The 23,391-nt window shown below is 41.2% G+C and overlaps 1 protein-coding gene across 2 annotated transcripts in view; it reads left to right on the forward strand.

Moving 5' to 3' along the window:
• The window catches only part of LOC147018083 (uncharacterized), a 357,617-nt gene that overhangs the window by 187,295 nt on the left and 146,931 nt on the right, over positions 1-23,391 (forward strand). For both annotated transcript variants that reach the window (XR_015062269.1, XM_085897420.1), the window contains exons 44-58: positions 547-582; positions 825-905; positions 1,233-1,268; positions 6,841-6,885; positions 7,235-7,306; positions 11,091-11,171; positions 11,296-11,337; positions 13,246-13,326; positions 16,138-16,173; positions 16,278-16,313; positions 17,761-17,841; positions 18,440-18,475; positions 20,409-20,480; positions 21,001-21,045; positions 21,279-21,314. Coding sequence is in view for 1 of the 2 variants with exons in the window: in XM_085897420.1 (XP_085753546.1) it covers positions 547-582; positions 825-905; positions 1,233-1,268; positions 6,841-6,885; positions 7,235-7,306; positions 11,091-11,171; positions 11,296-11,337; positions 13,246-13,326; positions 16,138-16,173; positions 16,278-16,313; positions 17,761-17,841; positions 18,440-18,475; positions 20,409-20,480; positions 21,001-21,045; positions 21,279-21,314 (816 nt within the window). In the remaining variant the exon portion in view is untranslated. The remainder of the gene's footprint in view (positions 1-546; positions 583-824; positions 906-1,232; positions 1,269-6,840; positions 6,886-7,234; positions 7,307-11,090; positions 11,172-11,295; positions 11,338-13,245; positions 13,327-16,137; positions 16,174-16,277; positions 16,314-17,760; positions 17,842-18,439; positions 18,476-20,408; positions 20,481-21,000; positions 21,046-21,278; positions 21,315-23,391) is intronic.

Consider the following 23,391-nt stretch of genomic DNA (forward strand, 5'->3'; position numbering starts at 1 on the left):
TTCGTAAGTAACAACACAATAAATACTAAACCACAACAATAACCTAAAATACTAAACACACCAGAAAAAGTAAACAACACAAGAACCCCTTCACCCTCTTTAAAGGTGGCGCATCCTGATGGGGAGCACAACCCCATGAGACCTTGCTGTCCCAATGCATCGTACCAAATTTGGTCCATGTAAGTCGGGTAGTTTGTGAGGAGAGGATGTTTTAGCCAAATGTTGATGGACATATGGACAGATGGATGGCCTAACCCGGGACCCACTCCATGAGCTTATTTTGGAGAAGGAAAAGAATAACTACAAACAAGGAAAGGTTTTACACTGACAGGTCAGTCACGTTCAACCTTTGGAATCTGCACCAGCACACAAAGTTTACTTCTCCACAAAAATACCATGTGGACTTTCTCTTTTTTAAAGAAAAGGATCCTTGGAATAAGATAAGAGTTATTCAATCATCCCACTGATGACACATAAGTTGATCTACATGCATAATTTGAAGAGAATTGTAATTATTTATTTCAATAGTTTGTTTCTCTTCCTCAGGGGGCAACAGGTGCAAAAGGGTCCACAGGACAAATGGTAAGACTTCATATTTTTGACAGAATGTGTCTGGTTTCGTTAAAATAAACTTACCTTTTATCGTTATCTGTCAGAAATATAGAAGTTTGGATCCGAAAGGTGGGATTATCGTGACTCCTTTACAAAAGATTCTCATATTATCTGATCAGATTTTTATCAGATTTCCATTACATCTCATGAGAAATCATGGCAGACTCGTGTAAAGATTGTGTCATTCCAACACTGTTTCTGCCTCATCATAGGGGGATGCAGGGATGCGAGGAGATCGAGGGCCACCTGGAGAAAATGGAAAACCAGGCGAAATGGGCACCTATGGAGGAAAGGTGGCTGATCTTTATGAGAACCATTAAAAATTTTAACAGGCTATCACCAAGGTGTTGTGGTAAATTGTACACTTTTGAAAACCTTGTGGGGGGGGGGGGTAGGAAGGCAGGGGATGACTTAAAGATGAGACTTAGTATGCAGATTTAACAAATTAATTCTTCAGTGACTCCAAAAATTTCAAAAGCATGATGGTTTAAAAAACTCTAACTCAGGTCAGGACTCAGAGTAAAGCTTTGCTGACTCACAAGAAAATTTAAAACTGTGTCAGTGAAATTTTGCTTTTGTTGCTCTTTTTATTGTCTTATCTTCTTCTCATGATTCCACAGGGAACGGTTGGAAACTCAGGCAGAAGGGGGACAGAGGTATTTCATAAAAGCATACTTTACATTTTACAACATAATCTCAGTTCACTTCACCAAAAGCTGTGATTTGAGAGAAAGAATGAGTTTTTTGAACATGATAATTCCATGACTTGATTTATCGACCCTTTGTACATGTCACCAAATTTGATGTCCGCCTTCTTAGAGGGATTGATTTTCTTGCTTGAATGGACTTGCACACCACCAGTGGCTCTTTATACTGTAATGTGATATCTGATATCTTCAAGACTAAATCCATAAATAGTGGTGAATATATGTCAAGTAATTGGGGGTACCAAAATATCTGACAGGAAAAAATGAAAGACATTACAACAGGTTACCAGAAGTTATTGAAAATGGCGATTAAGCATTTGAAGACTTATCCTTCAAAAGATATGCTGTTTATGGTTGGTTGTGTTAGATCAAAAGTAAACTTTTTTTTACTGTATTACTGGATTTTTCATCACATTCATTGCTTATGACACCTTTTACAAACTTAGAATCATATTTATCCAGCAAAACTTCATTGGACAAGTTTCATTTACTTGCAGTAGCACTTGCATGTCTCACATTCAAGGTGCTTGTGCATTTCCTCTCATGTAAGTTCAGCGTCTCTGCACAGGTAGAACATGACATTGACAATGACGAGACCGACGAGGAGACTGCTGATGACGCCGACGATGATTGACCTCTATTACGTACTTCATGCTTCTAGTCCTTATAATGGTACCAGCTATTATCCAAAATGTTGGTTAGAAATAGAATCCACTCCTATCTTCATAGATTTTATGTTGATACAAACTGTCATATCCCATATAGCCATAGTCCCATAAATGGAATCCAAGATGGCCACCATCTCAGACACTTGTAACTGGTATTATTATATTCCTTGACAATGAAAACTGAGGTTTAGACACCATTATTTCCATCTTATTCCATATATAGCCATAGATATAGCCAAAAAACTGAATTTCGGTAATGGGAGACTTCATTTGCATATTATGCAAATTGCCCAAACCTGACAGGATGTTATCACTTGGACTCTTGTTCAGCACCCTTCAAATATATAAAAACTGCAAAAAAACTTTATAGGAACACAAGTGCAAGGTTAGGTGGAATTCTGCAAGACTAGTTGCTGGAGCTGGTCTAATAAGCTGAATCCCATGATAATTGAGATAACACCGGTCAACAAACATATTATGAGAATGAGGATTCATCACTCTTTGGGTGTCAAATTCCCTGGTCTCTGTACATGCTCCAACTGAGGGGAATGACCTCACTGTGGAGGAGGCATTTTTATGCCGCGCTCGAGTCTGTGGTTGATCAGTGCCCCAGACGAGATTCTCTTCTAGTCTTGGGTGATTATGAGACATGTGTTGGTCTCCTGGTTCTGGAACTGTGAACTAGAATAGCACTAAGTTCCTTGACTTTGCAAGAAGTCATTGACTTAGGGTGGGTGGTTCATGGTTTCAGTGCCCACAGGCTCATCGCTGGACTTGGTATTCCAACGCTGGTGTTGTGGCAAAGGAGATTGACCATGTGCTCATTGATGGTTGCTGAAAGATGCTCCGGAACTGCAGGATCTACCAGAGTGCTCAGTTCCTCAATACTGACCACAAGCTTGTTGTAACAACTCTGAAGATGCAGCTCAAATCCAGGAGAATGTACCATCCCAGCCTCGGCTGGATGTTGGCAAGCTCAAGGTTGAGAGGGCAGCTGAGGAGTTGTGAACAGGCTATGTGTGGATTTGGTGGGTGTGGGTGTTTTAGGGAATCCTGAAGAGTTGTGGGGTGCAAAACTATCAGCCTTGGTGTTGCCAGTGGATGTCTTGGAACCCACCATCAGGCGAAGAAGAAATTTTTCTCCCAAGGGATACTGGATACCATTGACCAGAGTCACAGGGCCAGACTTAACAGCAGAGCTGAACTATTCAGGGAGCTGAGGCATAAAACTGTATGTGCGCTGAGGGAGGGTGGACAATGAGGCCTATGTGTGAGGAATCTGTGAAAAGGTATAGCATCACCATTGGTCAAGTGATTCTCATCGTGTTGACAGAGGAATTTGTGCATTGTGTTCCTCCAAGCCTGTACCTTGGTTTGCTGCATTTAGAGCGGAGGGTGGTGAGCTCTTGATAGAGGAGTCTGAAGTGAAGGCCTGCAGGGCCAGCTACTTTGAGCTGCTGTAACAGGCTGACCCATCAGCTGTTGTGTTGGATGTCAGGGGTGTAACGATCCCTATTGCTGACCCTCCCATCATCTGTGAACCACCTTCATTTGTGGAAACATAGGCTGCGGTGAACCAGTCGAAAGAGGGTAATGCTCCTGGGATTTGTGGTATCCATGCTGGACTTTTCAAGGCTGGTGAAATGCTGTACTCATGTTATTGCATGGAGTTAAGTGCTGTGTTTGGAGCACAGGCATCATCCAAACTGACTGGACGAGGGGCCTTGTTGTCTCTCTATGGAAAGGGAAGGGTGATTGCCAGGACTGCAACAACTACTGAGGGCTGACGCTGCTCTCAGTGCCGGGCAAGGTATCTTCTTCTTCTTCTTCTTCTTTCGGCTGCTCCCTTTAGGGGTCGCCACAGCGGATCATCCGTATGATCCGCATAGTGATTTGGCACATGTTTTACGCCGGATGCCTTCCTGACGCAACCCTGGTCGCCTCTTACGACACAGGGATATGGTACACCTATTTTAACCGGGGTATACACCGGCCCAGTACACTGGTACTCATTTCGCCGACCTTGGAAGGATGACAGGCTGAGTCCACCCCCTGGTGTATTAATTCAGTGGCTCAACGGGGCTTGAACTCAGGACCGTTTGGATCCCAAGCCGTTGCCCTAACCACTGCGCCAACACCAGGCTCAGTGCCGGGCAAGGTATGTGCTCAGATAATTATTGATAGGGTTCACCACCATCTGCTTGAACACCAGTGCCCAGAGCAGTTGGGCTTTACAGCAAAGAGGTAAATGATTTACCATATCCTTGCTCTCTGATCACTGAATGCAGATGAGAGTTTCAGCATGGGCTGCTCGTGCCTGATGTTAATATTGACAAAGCATTTGATTCAGTGAATTGGGATGCCCTCTGGAGGTTTCTCGGTCTTTGTGGGGTGCCAACAAAACTGATCAATCTAATTTCTGAATTGTACTCTGGTACTGAGAGTGCTGTGAGGTGTGGTGATACTATCTCAGACTTATTTCCATTTGCTACTGGAGTTAGTCAGGGGTGTGTACTGTCCCCCACACTTTTCATTACTAGTATGGACTGGATTCTGGGGAGGATGTCAGAGAGATCAAGCTGTGGTGCATCATTTGGGAATGCCAGGATCTCGGCCCTTTATTTCGCTGATGATGCAGTCATATTTGTGAAGACGCTGGATATCCTTATGGGGGCTCTCGAGGTGCTGAATGAGGAGTCGGAGCTGCTGGGATTACAGGTTTTCTGGGTCAAAACTAATGACAAAACTAACGGCTTTCAATGACACCTTGGATGCTGCTAACTTGTCTGTACCTGTTTGTGGTGAGGATGTTGATGTCATGGAGAGATTCACTTACCTTGGCAGTGATATTCATATCTCTGCATGTTGAGAACCAGAAGTCATTAGACGTCTGGGTTGGGCCTGGGGAGTCATGGATTCACTGGATCATGGGGTGTGGCGCTGTCAGTACCTCTGCACGACGACAAAAGTTCAAGTCTTTCAGTCTTTGGTCTTTTGCAGTCTTGTTCTATGGATCAAGATCTATGATCTTCTATGAAACTGTTCTATGGATACACAAAGTCTCACATCCTTGGTCAGAGTCCGAAACTTAACTCTTTCAGTACCCAGGTCTCTTCGGAGAATCCTTGGCTATCACTGGTCAGACTTTGTGTTCAGAGCATTTGCTGAGAGAGACTCAGATGAGATTTGTTACTTGGATTGTCCGTGACCATCAGCTGCAGCTGTGTGGACATGTGGCTTATTTTTCTGATGCTGATCCTGCTCACCAGATTTTCTCGGCGACGGAGTCTCATGAGTGGAGGAGGCCAACGGACCGACCATGTGCCTTGTGGTTGTAGAAAGTTGATCAGCATCTCAAGGAGATGGGGATGGGCCAGACGAAGGCACCTAGAGTACAGTCCGAAAGTGGACGCAGCGATACACTGCTGTGGCACATGCTCCCATACCTGGCTTGATCTGTTATGTATATATGCAGGAAATATTGTGTTGTATAACCAGATCGAGTAATTTTGAGTAAAATTATGCCACTGCAGCTTAGGAAACACTTTGAAACGCGATCATCAATTGTTTTGAAATATTCATCGAGTCATCAGCAAACCTGAAATCTGAAGTTGAAACTCGGTCATTGTATATATATACCATAATACAGTAAAATTATTGCTTGGAATGACAGCACAAGATGTGATATTGTGTATTTATTAATGTTGGGGTTGACGAGCTTGTGACAAACACATAACTGGAAATAGTGGCTTTTTAAACAAATATTCTTCCTGTAGCTTTAGTGCTTGCTGATCAGGGATTTCATATTGCTTCTGGGGTATGAAGCATATCGGGTGAGGTTAAAAAAAAAACCTGCATTCAACAAGGGCCACAACCATCTTTCACCATTGGATGTGGAAAATAGAAGAAAACTTGAAGCTAACTGATGTTTGAATCCGTGTTGAGTGTGTTATTGGACTAGTTCCCCAAAAATACACCATCTTAAATGGAACTTTGCCCGTTGGCATGCTGGTTTGCAGAGACTATGATGTTCATATGATTGAGAAAATTATTCATGTCTGCTGCTCACTAATGAATCTTTGTCAATCAATTGTGAGTTTTGATAATTGACCATGTGAATAAATTGTGATTTTAACAGTAATATTTTACAAAATAGAATTTGACATATTTTTCACATTTGATTTGTTTGCAAATGTATATCTAAATCTTGTCAAGCAAAGTGAATTTGAAAATTAATGAATTAGAAAAGATCATAAGACTAGTCTACATACACAATTAATTATTATTTAATTACAAAAAATGAAAGACTGAAACACAACATCGTCATTGGAACTGCAGTTAATTATGATTTTTAAAAAATCATTACTGTATGTTGCACTATAATCTCAAAATTTGGCCGTATGATATTGGCCTGGTTTCTTTACATTGAGCAATTTGAATGCATGATTACACATAATTACCTCAACTGCCACAACATGCTTGGTCTTGATTACAACGACAGACACCAATCCAAGCAAGCCAGGTATAAATTTGTTGTCGGCATCTAATCCTTTGTAGCTCTGGAGGACATTAGGTGTTTAAGGACTGGGTATAAACACCAAATAATTGGCAATGTCAGGATGAGTAATGTTGGGCAACAGTTTAGTTAGCATATATAGACCAATATTTCAGTTCATAACAATAATTTCTATCAATAAAAGTGCCAGTTTTTGAGTTCAGGCTCGAGTTGTTTCTGGATTCCCTCAATAATGGGTTGTATCCAGGTCACTCAGTCAAGTAAAAAATATATAGGTGCAAAAGGTCGATACTGTTATTCATCTTGGCTTCGAGTCTGACATATGTCCCACTTATAGGGTAATGCTGGAGAGGATGGGCTGCAGGGAAGCGTGGGAGCTCCGGTAGGTTCCTGTCATCCACCACACAAGCATAATAACAGTCTTTCCAACATAAAAACAAACACTTTCTTAAAATAGTATATTTTGCCATCCTGTAAATTTTAACATGCACATAATGTTTTCATACTAAACATGGTTGTAGAATTGCAGATATATTGCTATCAAAAGAAAGAGAGTATCCTCATGAAACAAGTTTACCTTGGCAATATTGTAATTACATAATAACAAGCTTATGATATAATCATTGTCAGAAAAATTCAATTCCTACCTCTCATACCATCTTCATCAAAGAGCAACTCTGTACAGTCAAAGTTCAGAGATATTCCTTTCTGAAGCTTCTTTCCTCTGGCAGGGAACGTCAGGATACAATGGCGAGCCAGGAAGAAGGGGTGACCGGGGGACTTCTGGCAAGAGGGGTAGAGAAGTGAGTGCCTAAAATTATTCATTGCCTTGTGAGATCATGAATATTGAATGCCAATCATGAATTGGTGCATTTCTTGTGCAGCATAGGCCACGCACTTACCTTTGCTGTGTAGTCTCGGTCCGACTGTTGACCTGCTGGAGTGGTGCTTCATAGGCAGGGGTTTGCATCGCAAAATGCATTCTCCCTTTGATGTATGTTAAGCTGGAGATGTGTTTGCTATGTAGCATGAGTTGGCGAATGTGAAAGATTGGTGAATGTTAAAAATCCACTTTTCTTTGATAAAGCATGGACAAGCTAACGTCTACAACCTGTCAAAAATTCAAATTACTGCCCCAACTACCCCAGGCAAAAAATAGCATTCCTTTCCTGCAGTAATTCTCTGCAGACTACTCTAGTATATGAGTACTACTCTCATATACTCTAGTTCTAACGAGCATTTTTGCCTTGGTCGCTTACTGCTCGGATGGCAAAAGCAAACCACTGAGTGTAATCTTTGCCATGAGACTACTTCAGCAGAACTGATGTTCTGTTAAGAGTATGGCACATTTTATTGATTGTAATAACAACACCAACAACAATAAATGGTCTGCAATTTTTCAATACTCCCCAATGAAAAGCACTTAAAGACATGTCATTTTCAAAAACAATGTCATTCCAGTGTGCAGTGCAATGCTCACTCTAATTTATTGGTTGAGGAAAAGTGGAATTTATTTAGATGAAACCAAACCACCCAGTGTATTCTTTGCCATGAAACTGCTTAATCAGTACTGAGCCTGCCCTCTGGTAAAGAGAAAGGGAGAGACAGAGACAGAGACAGAGACAGAGACACAGACAGACTTTTATGTCCTTTTATTATAAAAGTATAAAACATTTTACAAGGCAAATTTAAACAAAGAAATAAATCTTGAGGCACCATTTGCCTGAGGTTCATAAAAGCATCAACACATGAGAATCAAAGTGCCATTCTTAAAGTACAGGTGCTCCAGCAGAGTCAGAAAAACAATGAAAGTTCAAGAGTCAATGATATTGTTACAACTCACAAAAAATGTGAACTTCATTCCCAACACATTTACACAAGACACCACCACTGCACCATAAGTCTTCAAATACCAGAAGACTACCCATGTTTACATGATATGCATGTTCTAGTTTTATACGAGCGGACACCATGCCTTTGAAACAAAAAAGTGCATTTTCATTTTTCTTATTTACCAATCTGGCTTTCCTGGTCTTCCTGGTCTTCCTCAACCACAACAATATATATATATATATATATATATATATATATATATATATATATATATATATATATATATATATATATATATGTGAATGATTGACATATACAGATCTTCTAAAGACGTTTGTGCCCTCAGATCGAATTTCTAAATCAGTCACGCACACAGTTGAAGTTCATGGGGATGCTTAAAATGTAAAATGTCAGAATGATGAATTCCTGGCATGTTATTATCACTCATAGTTCAACAGGGTGTCTCTTAAATAGGTACCCATTTTTAGCTCACCTGGAACATAGTTCAGGCGAGATATTAGCATTGTGCGGTGTCCGTCAATCAGTCAGTCAGTCACTATGTAAACATTCCGTTCTCCGAAACTACACACAATTTTAATGAAACTTGACAACAACCTTCATCACCCCTGATTCATTAAAGTTTGTTCACGACATTAAAAAATCAATCATGTTCTAATTGGGTCTGGGGTGGGGGAGGCGGTCAAAGTAGGTCCAGGTTTGATGCCCTCAAAATAGGTATTTGCTTTCTTCTCTGAAACTACACACACTATTTGGATGAAACTTGACCACAACCTTCATCACCTGTGATGTACCAAAGTCTGTTCATGGCATTAAAAATAAATCCAAAAGTATTTACTTTCTTCTCCGTTACATATTTTCTGGGCCATCCATGCCTACCAGTGGTTCCCTTTTTATCTTATCCAGGTGAGTGCCCATGGGTATTGCTCCTATGTTTTATGTATTGAATACAATAAGAATGCACAACTTTCCAGAATCGAAATGGTATTCTCTCTGAACAACTACAACATTATTATCAACTTCCATCTGCACCACCATTTTACGCTTTTCCTTCAAACTCAGGTACCCTGCCACGGTGCATTCTGAAAAAAAAATAAAACGGACATTAATTGAACAAGCAAAGGTGGACATGTTTAGCTCTTAATGAAACTTCAAACATTGCTCCAACTGTTTCACATAAGTTTCAACTAGAACTTGTGTACACTTGTATTCAATAAATAATTGGAACAGCACTCTGTAAAGCGCATACAGTATCTCCAGCAGGCTGAAAAGTTCACTTTTTGTATCCCACTGATGGGCAAGATCTGGATCCAGACGTGAACCTTCATTGAATCGGTTTGTTCTCGTCACCTCACCAACTCAACCACCTAGTTTTGTCATAACTAGTTCGCAACTTTCTAAAATAAAGGGCAATATATCGTTGTTGGCCCCATCTCTCAATGATGAAGAATCACTTCGAAAATTAAAAAAAAATTCGTATCCGGATTCAGATCTTCACCAAAATGGAATCGATTCATCCTTGTCTCACTCCCAACCTGTTCACCAAGTTTTGTCCGAATCTGCCCATAATGTTTTGAGATATCGTGCCATATATAGATTTTAGCCCCATCACTCAATGGTGAAGAATCACTTTAAAAAGTAGAAGGGCTCTTGGTAGAGCGCATACCCCCACCACATAATGCCTGATCCACGAGAACATAGCGGGCCAAATGTGTTTTTGAAATATCATGCTACATTTCGTTTTTGCCCATATCAATGGCGAAGAATCAGTGAGCCTGGTGTGGCTTAGTGGTTAAGGCGGTGGCTTTGGATCCTTGGGGTCCTGAGTTTGAGCCCCGCTGGCCACTGAGTTAGCACCAGGGGGGTTGACTCAGCCTGTCATCCTTCAAAAGGTTGGCGAAATGAGCACCAGTATACTGGTAATTATCCCTGCAGGGTCGAAGGGGACTAAAGGGTTGGTATCAGGAAGGGCATCCGGCCGTAAAAAAAAAAGAAAAAAAGAAAGGGTACCATGATTTGAGCCTGCAAAAAGCTGACCCCTGCTCAGGGAAAAAAGCTTTAAAATGGTGAAGAATCACTTTAAAAATTAAATAATTCTCCTATCCAGATCCAGATCTTCACCAAAAATCGAATCAATTTGTCAGGGTCCCATACCCAACCTGTCCACCAAGTTGTACCTGAATTTGTCCACAACTTTTTTGAAATATCATGCTCATATCGAGCTCATATCATGCTTTAGCCCGATCTCTCAATGGTGAAGAATCACTATAAAAATTCTCGGATTCGGATGTGGATCTGGATCTGGATCTTCACCAAAATGTAATCAGGTCATCCTTGTCACACACCCAACCTGCCACAAAATTTCATCTGGATCCATCCACAACTTTTTTGAGCTATCCTGCACAGAGACAGACAGACAGACAAACAAACAGACAGAGAGGGGTGAAAACATAACCTCTTTCACCTTCAGTGGCAGAGATAATTATAGTATCCGGATGTTCACCAAAGTCTAATAGCTTTGGCCTTGTCACACACCCAACCTCTCCACCAAATTTCGGCCGAATCCGTGTATAACTTTTTGAGATATCCTGTTCAAAGACAGACAGACATGGGTGAAAACACAACCTCTGCCACTGAATTAAAATGAGTCCCTATTTAAGAGACACAGTGTACTATTTGTGGTAAATGATTTTGCAGTACAGTAATAGGAATGTTTCTTTTCTGCTTGTATTTCAGGGATCGCCAGGCAATCCGGGTGGCAGAGGAAAGAAAGGTGACGTGGGGTATCCAGGAAAGCCTGGCCAACCGGCTGTGCTCGTAAGCTCTTACGTGCACAATAGCATTCAAACACATTAAAATATTTGTCGTTACTATTTTCCAAAATGTCTAAATAACTGTTTTCCTGTTTTCCAAAATGTCTAAATTTCGTTTTTCATTGCAGCCGGAGGGTACGGACAAGCTGGGCAGAAGAAAAGGAGATAAGGTGAGGAAGACCGTGTCGTGAAGTGGAGGATTATGAAAAATAAATTATTATGAATTCTGGACCAAGCAATATTATCTGTACAATAAAAGTGAATTTGTGTACGTATTTGTTTGTTTGTATGTTTTTATATGCTTTATAAACAAATATCCGAGAGGTGTGCACACTCTCTTCTCAGCTGTCTCGCCTGGGTTTGAATTGCGCCCAGCTATAAACTGTCATCTCGGTGTTTCCCATACAGGGCGAGGCATCAGCAAGTGTGCTCTGTCCATTTTAAATTCTGCTAGGCAAACGAGGAAGTTGCATGTACCATTTTTAAATAAAAGTCTTTGGTATGACTCGGCCGGGGTTCACACCGACTTCCCAGACTCAGAGCAGACGCTGTGACCATTACTCCACTGAAGCCTTGGAACATTATTTTACTGATTGAAAAAAAAGAACAGGAACATACACTTCTGTGTCATTATTATCATACAGGAGAGAAAACAAAAGGCTCGTGGTGGGAGATGAACTCATCTCAAAAACCTCGATAGATCGAAATTTAACCTCATGATAACTAAATCGGAACACACGAGATTGCCTGACGATTGGTCAAAACCCACGATATTTAAGGGTTTACTGCAATGTCCAGTAATACTTCTCGAAGCAATGTAAAACTATCTACAAGTACACGGAAGGAGCACACAAAGAACAACCACAGTCACGACAATAGCAACTACGTGTTATAAAATATCAATTTCTGCACGTTTTACTTCATTATACATCCTCATTAACACTCACAGATAGACATGCAATTCAGTGCCTTCAGAAAGTATTGGTTCACGAGCGAGTGACCACTATATTAGTTATGGGTGTGTGTCTGTCTGTCTGTCTGTCCCGAGCATAGCTCCGTGGGTTTTGATCCGATCTTGATAAAATTAGGGTGCGAGGTTTATATCATGATCTAGTTGTGTTTTCCTGAGAATGGGCGTGTTGCGCCCATTATGGGCGGAGCCACGCCCAATAAACATGTGTTTTTAGGGGGTAGCCGATTTCAAGTTACTTCTTCTCCGAGGGGGTTTGTCGAATCTGGCATGGTTTTCGGTATTTGGTTAGCCCAATGGCACCTGCATAGCCCCACGGAACTCGATTTTTCATTTTCATCCCAAGGTCAAGGTCAAGGTCACAAGGTCACGAACCTAGAAAATGTCAAAAAAAATCAATAAATTGGGCATCGAGCTCCTCGGGTTTTCAACTGTTTCGAATGAAAGTTGCTATACAAGTAGTGCTCTTCGAGTACTACAACTTTCATCATTTACGTTTTTCCCGATTCCCGCCAGTTTGCCCGTGGCGTCCCCTTGAAGGTCAAAAAATAAAAAAAGGCGAACCGTGTGCATTGCTCGTGAACCATCGCCGTCTCCAGACTTGTGTTTTCACTTTGTCATTATGGCGTATTTTGTGTCCATCGGTGACAAAACATTTTAAATTTAATCCATTTTAAACTCTGGCTGTAACAACAAAATGTAATAAAAATCGAGGGGTGTGAATCCTTTCTGAATATGTTTGTGAAGTACGACATGCTGGCTTTTGATTAAATCCATCAGCGAAGCGACGAGTGGCACATCTCGTGATCATCAGTTATCCGGACAACAATGGCATGGACCAAAGATGATGAGCATTTTCATCATGTTGCATCAAAATAATAAAAGAACATGCATATTTAGATGGATGGATAAATACATGAAATAATGAATAGGTAAAAGGTTCAAAATAGTGATGGATGCCCAAATGTGCAATAAATACATACACAGTTAAAGTTGAATTAGATTTGTAAACCTGAGATTACTTACTTGCATTGGAGGTTCCATTGTATGGACGAGGATATGCTGGACTAAATATATGAATGGTGCAAATATGTGCATCTCGTTTTAGGGCAACAAAGGTCGATGGGGTTTTGATGGTGACCGGGGGGCTCGTGGAGATCCTGGACCACCAGGTCCTCGAGGTATTCAGGTACATTGTATATATCTAGGACTGAGGTGGGATTTACAGTTGGAGCCTTTAATTTGTGCTCAGTGGTGGACCTGAGATGTGTACTGTGTAGTAGAGGACAATCTGTTATGAGCAATGACTCCATACCGCCATGTGATCGATTAGCAATAGATTGTGTGATCTGCCTGTGTGTTTGGTAGGAGGTTTATTTGCTGCTGTTAGTAATCTAATCACATAATTTTTATGATTTAATAATGGTCTGGAAAATTTGTGGACTTAATGCACATCCATTTTGAAATGGCCAATTTCAGATAGAATCACGTATTCTGCGCAGGTAGGGCAATTCCAACATTAAAGTACACTGTACTTGGGAGAATTGTTAAACTGGCTCTCCTGTCTACCAGCATTTGCTGGTTGACAGGAAGGATCCTACAGTAACATTCAAAAAGAGTTGTGTGTTGGTACACAGCTGTCCAAATTCTAAATCCCTGCCCTGAGTTACAGGGGACAGCCAGGTGCATGCACACACATAAATGAATGCACCATCGTACGAAAATTTGCAATTTGGTGTCGATCTGTCTGTCTGTTTGACCGAGATACATTAATTACTGGTGCAATCTCAATCATCATTTTGTATGCCTAAAGAAAAAGGAAAATGATTACCACCCATCGTAATGTCATCGTGTGAGACTTATGCAGTCATGGTTTCACTCAATTTGGTAAGCCTGGTGTTGGCTTAGTGGTTGGGGTGGTTGGCTTGGGATCTTAGGTTCCTGAGTTGGAGCCACGTTGGCCACTGAATTAACACCAGGTGGGGTTGACTCAGCCTGTCATCCTTCCAAGGTCGGCAAAATGAGCACTCGTGTACTGGTATAGGGGCACAGCATCAACGGCATAGTTGCGCTCCAACAAAATGATAGCTACCCAGCAACCAAGCTGCCATATGCAAGAAGAAGAAGAAGAAGAAGTCTATTGGGTTGTAATAAGTTATTGAGCTGCATGATTGTCACATTATTGTTATGCTTGCAGTGAAGAAAAATGACCACCTTTATTATCATATTGAACCATGCAATTTGGTGTCTGTCTGTCTCTGATAGCATTGCATTCAGTCATTACTTATCCAATTTCAACCAAACTTGCTCGGGGGACTAGGGGTCACATGATGGAGGTTGCACTGTCTTAATTTGACCCTCTCCCCAAGGGGATTTTCCAGCTTGTACGAACTCCGTGTTAAGATGTATTAATAGCTTATTGTGGCATTTTGTGGGGCACCACGTACTGCAAGTAAAATTGATCATAACCACAAACTGCAGTATTCGGGTAATTCTGTCCATTGTATGATTACATTTTCAAACAGTTGCTACTGTTGCTTAACACGAAACAGAAAGAAATTTGGAGGAAACCAAATGTCCTTAAGACATTCTATGCTTATCGCATCCCCCACAGACTAACGGATCTGAGCCATCTCAACTTGCTCGGCCTCTAGGTAGGCCCCGATCTCTGCCACAATGATCTTTTACTAATAATGGTGCTTAAATGAGTCTTTTTGCCTGTCCGATTTTTCTAGCCATCAGATTATATGTGAACAGCATATGGATTGTTTATAACTTATATATTGGTGCCTCAAATGTGATTTCTCCTGGCTGTAACTTCAAGGGTGACGTGCGTTATTGCCTGCACCACCCTTACGACCTAATTGTGACCTTCATTTGATGCGTAACCCCAATCCTAACAGTCGCTAGCATTTTATAATACTCACCTCAGGGAATTGTTGAGAAAATTTAACATACTTACACGTGGGCAGTGTAATGTTAAGAGTTTCTGTTCTGCACACCTTCTGGAAGTAAAAATCATTACAACCAGTAATCCAGGTCTGTCCAAGTTGTGGCCAACTTCTGCTGACATTCATGATCAGATTTCTGCACTGCTTCCCACAGTTCGCCACCAATGCTCTGCACAGAGTATGGTCCAGATGGATGGATGGATTTTCCACAATCCATGGAATGTCTCTTTTCTATTGTTTGCAACATGGTGCATACCATATAAAGGGGCCTTTTCTATGCCCCTGGCATTTTCCCCAAGAATATCATGGGTGATGAAGGTTACGGTCAAGTTTCATTAAAATTGTGTGTGGTTTTGGGGTCTCATCCCCCTCCCCCCCCCCCCCGGTAGGAATTTTCAGTCCCTGTGTTAAACTTGTAACAGAGAAACCGTTCCATATAAAGGGAGTGGTGCTTCGTGCTTCCCTTGATTGCTGCAGGAGTCTCAGCTTCTAAAAACACTACCACTGCATACTTGTCCTGCACAACAACAGAGCTCAAGCTAATAGCTCATGAGCAGAAACTATCAAAAAAGCAAAAACTATGGCACTTAGGTGGAATTTATTTCAAAATCCATGAATTAAACATATTGTCTGATGTATATTCCAAGTTTCAGCTCGTTTCAATTAATTAGCCTTTGAGATATGAGCGCCAACACATTTCGAGCAGACAGATGAACAGACTGACAGACACCAAAGTGAATTTCGAGGTTTTTCGTTAAAAACTCAAGAAGGCCACAATGGACGTTGCTGAAATTTGGAACATTACCTTGACGTGCAAAGGATTTACTTTTGAAATTTGTCGCAAATTTCATTCAGTCAAGGATGAGAAACGAATTTTCAGTCCCCATGTTGAAGTTGCGTACAGAGAAACCGACCCACATAAAGGGAAGGGTGCTTCACGCCTCCCTTGATTTGGACCCATCAGCATCACAGTTTAGTGTTGTACATTATGTTATTACAGTGGTATCATGCATTTTGTAGTTATTGTAACAGCACTTGTCTTTTTTTAGGGTGCTGTGGGACCTCTGGGAAGCCCTGGAAGCAAGGTAAATATTTGTTTAACTTTGGCATTTTATAGTACTTTCCCTAATACAGTCATGCTCAATTTATTGCTGTGCAACCATTAAGCAAGTTGTTCTCCCTTTTCCAGGGAACACCAGGCGAGAAGGGCTCAAAGGCAGGACCGGTAATGTTGGTGTTGGCACCACAATTAACAACGGGGTCACATTCCAGGAACTGAAACTTTTTATCTCTGGCACATTTATTTACTTCAAAGCATATGTATTGCTGTCTGTTTGCAAATGGCTGTTTTCTGGTTGGCCTTTTTAGTGTGCCATTCTAAACAGAAGGCTTGTGAGGTAGGTAAACCTCGGTAGAAGTCCCATGTATTTGTGCATTGTCTACTCATGTCCTTGTGATTAATATCAATGTCACCTGATGTTGACTGTACACAAATCATATGCAGGAGAAAGGAATCAGTCTCCTCTATCAGCCTTTGATCAATGTAAAAGGAAAATCATTTTTCCCTTTGATCTCGATTTGTTCGTGAGGAATATGACGGTGTTGGTTTAATTTTTTTTCTCTCTCTCTCAGAGTAAATGAAATGGATGAATTGGGGATGAGAATGAAAGAAGGAAAGAGATCTCCATAGACACCCACATTATCGTGTATTACACAAACCCACTCGAAAAGAGGTTATACTGGTCACGTGAATTTGTCAGCAGGACAGAACGGTTGATTGTTTTGTCCTGCTGATCAACTACCGATCAAAACTCATTCTGTATATCTTAATGCATGCCGGGCACCATGATTGCAAGATAGTGAAGTTCACTAAACTCTTTAATGGAAGAAACAAAGGGAGAGAGAGAGAGGTGGAGAAAAAAAAAAAGAGAGAGTTAAGTTAGCTCTGGATATCATTTGCCTAGAAATTGATGAACAGCTAAGCTTTAAAATGTGAAGTTTTTGGTTTGGGCTGTATGTTGCTTGACTATACAATGTGTTCCATACTCAGAGCTTATTTTTCCCTCTTGAAATGTATTAATTTGACATACATTGCAGACTTGTGTTACTCATTTTATTCACAACATAAACTAACCTGGTGAACATAACCACCGGCAAGAGATGTAACAAACTGACAGAAAATGTTATTTGCTAGTAGGAGTAACAGGGCGCACGGACCACATTGTATGAAGGGTACTTTGAGCAAATGCTTAATTTGCATAACCCAACACATTATCATTGATGTCATACTGGATTGACCAATTGGTCAAAAGAGAATGAGGTGGGAGACGTCCTCAACCAAACGAATGAAGAAAGAGAATGAGGTGGGAGAAATCTCCATTCTGCTCTAGCTCTTCCACGAGCATTGACTGTGTGTACAAAAAAACAGCACTGGGATGGTTTTCCAGAGGACCTGGGTTCGATTCCTGGTCTGGGCATGTAATTTTTTTTTCCCACATATACATATTTCAAAAAATTTATATTCTGCAATCCTGTGAGATTTATCTGAAGAGGTATATTTGAATGGGTTGTATAATCCAAATATAATTATCACACAATGTATTCTTAAGTAGGTCAATCTTTAGTTTCTAATCTACTCAATGAAAATGTAGAAAATAACTTTTTTTGCACAGGGTGATCGTGGAATTCCTGGACATGATGGCAGTGATGGAAAAGATGGCAAGCGTGGTGTACCAGGGCAACAAGGTTCCAGGGTGAGTGAACATCTCAACACACAAAGCATTCATCAAAATTATATGGAGAAAACAATGAATAATAAAAAGGACAACCAGCTCGGTATGTATTTGATTGCAAAGCTCAGATAATTGCCGCGACTTTCTGCCATCTTGATGTTGCACGATCTGCTGTCACACTTGTATATTTAATCGGAATGAGCAGAACGTAGTTTACATACATTTCTTATTTTGCATTTCGAATCGAAATTGGTTTGCAAGCTTCACGAATTTGAATGTACAATGTTCAAATCGCATTTGGTGAGTAAATTTGCTGCAAATGATTGATAAACAGTTGTAGACTCGACAAACAACACCATCATCCATTGTCTGCAGTCCATGTATGAAATGACCGAAGAAGCATTGTTTCTTCCAATCTTTCATTTATTGAGTTCTCAGCACATTCCACCACTTTAAATAGAGATGTCGTTGATCCTTATTTATAGGAATTCATTCACAAACAACAATTAAGGATATTGTAACATTTGTCGTCATATAAAAGCAGAAGAAATACTGATATAAAAAATTATGTTCCAAAAATTCCTTTAAATTTTACTTTAATTATTTTTCTTTGCTTTAGGGTGAGCCAGGAAAGAAAGGCAATCCTGGGCTAAATGTAAGTATTTTTTTCTTTTTCAAGTACAATTTAACTGGAACACCCTGTGTGTGTATGTATGTACATATATATATATATATATATATATATATATATATATATATATATATATATATAATATATATATATATATATATATATATATATATATATATATATATAGTTACGGTTCTAGGAACTGTTTGCATACAAACAAACAGTTGTCCCCAAGTCAGTTATTCCATTAAGTATATGTGTAGATAGATCCCTACCTTGTGCGTAATGGGAAAACACTGGGGTGCGTTGCGATGTTTTTTTAGTTAGATTAATAAATCATTATATCCCATCCACCACGACCCACGGTACCCTCTGCCTGCTTGCACCTTCATCTCGCTTGCTGTTCTTGCATGGGCTAAACAAGCGTGTGTTCGCCTACTCGCCTAACCGGCGACTCGCTCTCCGAGGCGGAATCTTTGTGTAGTACCTTTTTGGCGAGTCCGGACACGCGGAGTGGACGGGCTTCCCGGTATGGCCGAAACCCTACCCAGAAAGGACGCATGGAAGCCCCGTCCAATCAGGGCGAACAGTGACGTCGGCTTCACCAAGGCCCCTCCCCGCTGAGTGAGATCTATAAATTACGACACCATTCGTTCAGAGTGGTCTGGTGAGCTGGAAAGTGAGTCGTCTTGAGGGTGAGCTGGAAAGTGAGTCATCTTGAGAGTGAGCTGGAAAGTGAGTCGTCTTGAGAGTGAGCTGGAAAGTGAGTCGTCTTGAGAGTGAGCTGGAAAGTGAGTCATCTTGAGCGGAGCGTTGGAGTGAGACAGTTCGTCGGCCGATAGCGAAAGAAAGGAGGAAGGTTGAGGAGTGGTTGCGCTCTTTGGGGGTCATTCATTTTGAGTGTGAGAGAACTGGGAAGACCTTGACCCGACGCTGAGACTGAAAGACTGAAAATCGGCGCCGAGCTGATGATCCGGGCAGTTGGGAAATCAGTAAATTGCTTAGAAGTTAAAGTTATAACTTCAAATAAAATAGCTTTTGTAAGTACTTTCCAGTACATAATACATCTGTGTTTCTATGTTTACGTGTGTGTGTGTGTGTGTGTGTGTGTGTGTGTGTGTGTGTGTGTGTGTGTGTGTGTGTGTGTGTGTGTGTGTGTGTGTGTGTGTGTGTGTGTGTGTGTGTGTGTGTGTGTGTGTGTGTGTGTGTGTCAGGTATGTAACAAGGAAGAAATGATTCGACTTTGGTCAAGTTCGGAATCCAGATCCGGATCTGAGAATTTTTAAAGTGATTTGTCGCCATTGAATGACAGGGTTAAAATGATATCTAGCACGATATTTCATAAAGTTATGGATGGATTTGGACAAAACTTGGTGCTTGAGTTGGTTTGGTGACGAGAACAAGCCGAATAAATTTTAGTTCAGGTCCAAATCCATATCCAGCCTATCAGTGGGATACAAAACATATACAAATGCCTGGCGGAGGTATGCTCTCTACCGAGCGCCCTTCTTGTTTTGATTATGTTCCACTCATATCTTTTTCTCATCGGAGTTGCCAGCTATGATGCATCTGATTTGTTGCTTGTAATCTTGGAATTTCACAATCATTTGAGAATACAATATGAGACATATATGATCACCTTATTGCTTCATCTGATACTTAATTACCTGGCTTGTTCACCCCATGAAATTCCTCAGACGTTGATTGTAATCTTCTTTAATGGGTGTCAGAGGGTAGAATGGACTCCTCCCCAGAATCCAAATTTTCCACCTTCTTGTTAATCGGATCACGTTTTGATGCCAAGTTGTGATGTTTTGATGCTTTTACCACCTTCTTGTGGTCTTTCACATTTTATATCTTTGATTCTATCTGAGTGAAATTCTTCCCTCCCAGCACATTATTAATGCATGCCGATTTTAAGGTTAAAATGTACTGCTTTATGGATGTGTGTCTGCAGGGACTTCCAGGTCAACAAGGGGTTCCAGGTCTAAGAGGAGAGGAAGGTTATCCAGGAAAAGCAGGAGAGCCGGTAATGGTCTCAATAATAGCAGCGATATCATCAGAACCAATTGCCATCATCGGCAGTGAATGTTAAATTATTGAACATTTTTAAGGGTGAAATTAGCACTGCCTGAAACCATAGTTCCACTAGGTTCCAATTTTAATTGCATTGCATGTGGTCATAATGTTTAATGTCAGAAGTCAAAATTGGTCTTTGTATTTAACATGACCTCAAGTTCAAGGTTATCAAGTTATCTCATTCCATCAAGTCGTGGTCGACTTCTGGTGACATTCATAATCAGATTACTCCAAACATCCCTATCCTGCACTGCTTTCTGAAGCTCTGGGAGAGACAGCTTGGTTGCAGCCTTTACCCCATAGCCCCACTTGGATCCAATTTAATTGTATTTCATGTGGACATATAATGCTCAATGTCAGAAGTCAAATTGGTCTTTGTACTTCACATGACCTCAAGTTCAAGTAAATATCCACAAATGGGAGTGAATTAGTCACCAGCACTGAAGCACAAATGTGTGTCATCTTTGTAGGGAGACCCTGGAGAAGATGGAAGACCTGGAGAGCCAGGAAGAGCCGTAAGGCACCATTGCCTGCACAATTTTGTTTTGTGGGCATTAATGGATAAACTAACCATTTTCCCTCAAAATTTGAATTTTGAATTCCTGTCATTTCATCGTTATATTCTTTTAAAATGTTATTGTGGAAATAAGATTTAGACTTTTGCAGACCAACATTGGGCACATTGTGCTTGAAATAGTCTCTCACATGCACTTTTTTATTTGAATACTTGAATCCTTTTCATCCCCAGGGTGTGGATGGAGTCCCGGGAGAAAAAGCAATAAGGGTGAGATTTCTCGGAAATAATGACAGCCCAGCTGTGAAAAACAAATGTTAAATCACAGGAGGAGGCTTGCGGATTGATTAATGTTGTCATATGAAAATATATGTAATTTATATCAGCGAACGACATCAAAAGTTTAATATCTTGGATTATTGGTTTAGACATCTACCGAATCAATGACCTCCAGAAAGATAGGCTGTTTGTTGTTATATCAAGTCAAAGTATGGGCACATAGGCAACATTAATCATATGAGACAACTACCATGTAGCAGTTCTATGTGCACCCTTCAACCACATGCCAGTGTAGATATCTGGAGAGTAAAACATAGTAAGGCCAAAAGACACTCGCCTCAAATCAAAACCATTATAACATTATAAGATGTCACATTGTAGTTGATATGAAATCCTTCCTTTTATCCAACAACCTCATCTGAGATCACCAGTTTGGTTTCAGACCAGGTCAATCCACCTTGAACATGCTGCTTTAACTCACCCAGCAGCCTGGTGTTGGCTTAGTGGTTAGGGTGGCGGCTTGGGATTCTAGGGTCCTGAGTTCAAGCCCCGTTGGCCGCTGAATTAAAATACACCAGGAGGTTGACTCAGCCTGTCATCCTTCCGAGGTCGGCAAAATGAGTACCAGTGTACTGGTAAGGGGGACACTGCATCAGTGGCATAGCCGCGTCCCAACCAATGATGCAACCAGCAGCCACAGGCTGCACTCAATAGAGAGAACTCACCCAGCAATGGATGGATGCCATAAACATCAGACATGACATGATCATGGCCCTCTCTCTGGACGTATCTCATGCTTTTTATGCAGTCTGGCATCCTGCCTTACTCTCCAAACTCTGCCTATGGAATCCAAAGCCAACTCCACTCATGGCTCAATGACTTCCTCTACCCTTGTAGCCAGCATATGGCTATCAATGGAATCCTTTCATCTCCTCTCACTGTCAAGACTGGAGTGCCCCAAAGCATTGCTCTGGGCCCAGACCTATTTCTGATTTTCATAAATAATCTCTCTGACTCTGGAAAATCCCCTCCATTTATTTGCACAAACAATGTTTATTTATTTGCACGTTCAATATGCCTTTGTCAGGACAGACCAGATTAGCTCTGTGACTTGTTCCTGGTACCATGTAAACCTGCACTAACCTATTTCATGGTCGGGTTGTCAGCGACTAAACCTTCTCCCCCACCAAATATCCTGGAAAGAGGGTGTATGAATATGGACACCCAGCAGGATGAAAAAAAAACAATCTGTCAAAGGGCAGAGGAGCTCCATCTGAGCAAACAGCCATCAATATCTAGTGCCCAACTGTGTCTGCGGATGACCTCCTTCAGTTGAGTTCCTTTTATTTTTTTAGGAGGTTGGTGGAAGGATTTGCACTCCAGCCACCGTAAAACACTTCCTTCCACAAAACCCACAAATGCGAAGAGAACTGAAAAGTCACTCCGTGGGAGTACCTCCTGTGCTGCTGCCCTTCACAGGGCAACTCACCGGATGATGGGATTGGGGAAAAGTCTCCCTTGATAGGAGGAAAAGCACAGGGTAAACTTCCTGGGTCAGATTGTGGTGGTGTGTGGCAGAGTGGTGCTGAGGTGTCGTCCACCAGATGGCAGTTTCCTGGGGTTAACCTGAGGCGGTCACTTAGGGTGGGTGCCTGGAATGTCCTCTCAGTAAGAGAGGATGATCACCTGTCTCTGTTATCATCTGAGCTCCAGCGTTTACAGCACTCTTTGAGGTTCAGAGACCGGATTGTGGCGAGATCATGGTTGGTTTGATAATGGCATCTGACACACATACCATTGGTCTGGTTGCTATGATGGATAGCATGCCCAAGGAGTTGCTGTAGCTGTGTCCAATAAGCTGACTGTGTACAACAAGGTAAAACTGGCCAACGAGCATATTATGAGACGAAGGATTCGTCACTCCTTAGTGTTATTTCGCTGGTCTCTGTAAATGCTCTGACTGAGGTGAGTGATCTCACTGTGAAGGACGCATTCAATGCTGTGCTCGAGTCTGTGGTTGAACAATGTTCCAGGCAAGATGCTCTTTGAGTCTTGGGCGATTTCAATG

This window comes from Eptatretus burgeri, chromosome 10, assembly GCF_056783735.1.
Source record: "Eptatretus burgeri isolate ZD-2024b chromosome 10, Ebu_testis_v1, whole genome shotgun sequence".
Lineage (NCBI taxonomy): Eukaryota > Metazoa > Chordata > Myxini > Myxiniformes > Myxinidae > Eptatretus > Eptatretus burgeri.